Below are 2500 nucleotides of genomic sequence, written 5' to 3'. Positions count from 1 at the left end.
TTTTTTAAGTTGGAAGTGTTAAAGTTGTCCAATCGCATGAAAGGATGAGTTAGGCAATAAAAAATGCAATTGGTTACTGAAGTTTATCACAATTTGGATAATAACAGTTCTTCCATGCATGATTTTTTTCATTCTTATTGTAGAATTTTCTTTTTTGCTGACACATAGAGCACTTTCTACATCAGAGACATTTCTGCATGAGTATTGGGGTAGGGAACATTGAGTATACTGTACAGTCACACTAGCTTTTAAACTGTTGACAAACTGTACCAGAAGCATTAAGAGCCAATTTGTCATTGAAACTGTTCAGGGTGTGTTTAGAGTATCCATGAAGTGTATGTGAACTATCCATATTAAAAAGACTAGGTACTTTTCCACAGATTTTTATTATAAGGTACAATGCGTTTCACCGACTTGCGGTATCATCAGGTACAAATTTACTTAACAGCAATTGGGAGTATTTACCTTAACCAGTTGATAACCTAAAAAAAAACCATCATGGATAGTGTGTTCATGTCCATAAACACAGGTATCCTTAACGGAGTCATTTAACCCTGTTAAGTATCCCAATTGGGTTTGAGTGTTTGGGTCTGTAGCTGGTCACTGACTAGGAAGTAACGTTCCCACAAACTACTACAGAAGAGCATTCTGGTTGAGAGGTTGCGGTTGGTCACTGTGGTGGAATTTCTTTTCCCACAAACCATCATAACAAATTTAGTTTTCTTTGAGAGACGAATGATGATAACTTATTACCACTGTACTTTTCCTTTAATTTGTTATTGGAATGAATTCGAAAACAAAAAATGTATATACTCAAATAATTCTGTCACTAAGTTTCCATTTTAAGGTACAGTTCTGTAAATTTAAATAGCCTATTGATATAGGGTTAATGTGAAAGCATCATCGATTATTCAGACAGAACCCAAGGGTGGCATTTCCGAACCAGGCTTTCATTTAGGGAAACGCAAGAGTTTTCTCAGGGTTGATGTGAAAGTAACTTGTTGTTTCAGCTGAGTACCAAAACAAGGAAAATTTAAGTCGGCAACTTGGCTCATCACAATGTTTAGTATAGATATCAAGTTGTAATCCTCTCCATACCTTTTCAAGTTGTCACATAATTTCCTGATGAATTGAGAACCTGTGTCCTTTCTGTAAAAGGACACGTTGCCTGTTTAAAATGTTAAAAAAAATTTGAGATTAATATTGTCACCATTGAGAAAATCTCTAATACAAAAAAACAAGTATTTAATGATCACTAGTACAAAAATGAAGGTAACAAGTTCATCAAGAAATAAGGATCCACAGTCATGCAACAATGTTGAATGGAGAAAATTAATTAGAAGCAGGTAGGACACTTCAACCACTATATTACCATACTTTACTCAATTACTTTGGGACTGTGACAATAGCCATCGAGGGGTTGCCGTACTATTGAATAAAGACGTAGGAAGAAGTGTAGTCAACAAACAACAGGCAACGAATAGAATATTACTAGTAGAGATAAAAGCAGAACTTACGAACTTGGTTATTGTTCAGGTATGCATGCCACCGAGCTACCATAAGGAGGAAAAGGTTGATGAGATATATGATCAGTTAGAGGACATAATCACGTGTGTTCCTGCAGGGAAACATTTGATAGTGATGGGGGATTGGAATGCGACGGTGGGCGAAGGAAGAGATGGTGACGAGGTTGGGGACTACGGTTTAGGCACGAGGAATGACCGTGGGGAGAAAGCAGTTGAGTTCTGCAGGAGACAGGGGTTAGTCATCACCAACACTTGGTTTAGACACCACAAAAGATGCAGGCATACATGGAAAATGCCAGGTGACTCAGAAAGGTCTGTTTCAACTCCAAAAGCATCCATTTCAACGAGATAAGGCAGGGGTGGCGGGTTAAGAAATGGAACATAGAAGCAGTAAGGGAATTGACAAGGAAGGAGTACCAGCAGGCTGCAGAAAAAACCGTGGAGGATGGTAAAGAGCTGAGTACTATCAAATAAAAATGACAGCGTATCAAGAAAGGGATGATGAAAGGCCCAAAACACACTATAGCAACTGTTAACAGAAAAAGGACAAGGCAACCCTGGATCACGGATGAGATGATTGCAGAGATGTATGAGAGGAGAAAATGGAAGAATGTAAACACAGAGTTAGGCAAAATGAAGTACAAAGAGTTTAATAATAAATTAAGGCGGGTAAAGCAAAAGAAGCATGGTGGAAGATGCAGTGCAAGGATATGGAAAGTTTGCAGAGGAAGGGTGAAATTGGTGCACTGTACAGCAACGTTAAATCTTTATCAGGAAGTAAGAAGGGAAGATCTATGCTAACAGTTAGAGACAAGGCGGACAAGATAATAGTTGACCCAGGAAAGATCCAAGAGAGACGGATGGAATATTTAAAAGAGCTGTATAGTAAAGAACTTAGACCAATTAAGTTAGACATAGAAAAGGAACAGGACCTATAGGAAGATAGCTTAGGCCCAGGCATACTCGACAATGAG

The 2500-nt window shown here is 38.2% G+C and overlaps 1 protein-coding gene across 2 annotated transcripts in view; it reads right to left on the bottom strand.

Annotated features, from left to right (window-relative positions):
* Positions 1–381: 381 nt before the first annotated feature.
* The window catches only part of LOC139698796 (caspase-8-like), a 21722-nt gene continuing 19603 nt past the window's right edge, over positions 382–2500 (bottom strand). For both annotated transcript variants that reach the window (XM_071597713.1, XM_071597714.1), the window contains exon 9: positions 382–1168. In XM_071597713.1, coding sequence (XP_071453814.1) covers positions 951–1168 — 218 coding nt within the window. In that variant the 3' untranslated portion in view covers positions 382–950. The remainder of the gene's footprint in view (positions 1169–2500) is intronic.

This window comes from Hetaerina americana, unplaced genomic scaffold (assembly GCF_022747635.1).
Source record: "Hetaerina americana unplaced genomic scaffold, ioHetAmer1.1.p SCAF_9, whole genome shotgun sequence".
NCBI classification, from domain to species: Eukaryota; Metazoa; Arthropoda; class Insecta; order Odonata; family Calopterygidae; genus Hetaerina; species Hetaerina americana.
Note: the sequence above shows the minus strand (reverse complement) of the source record. Positions and strands in the feature narration are given on the sequence as shown.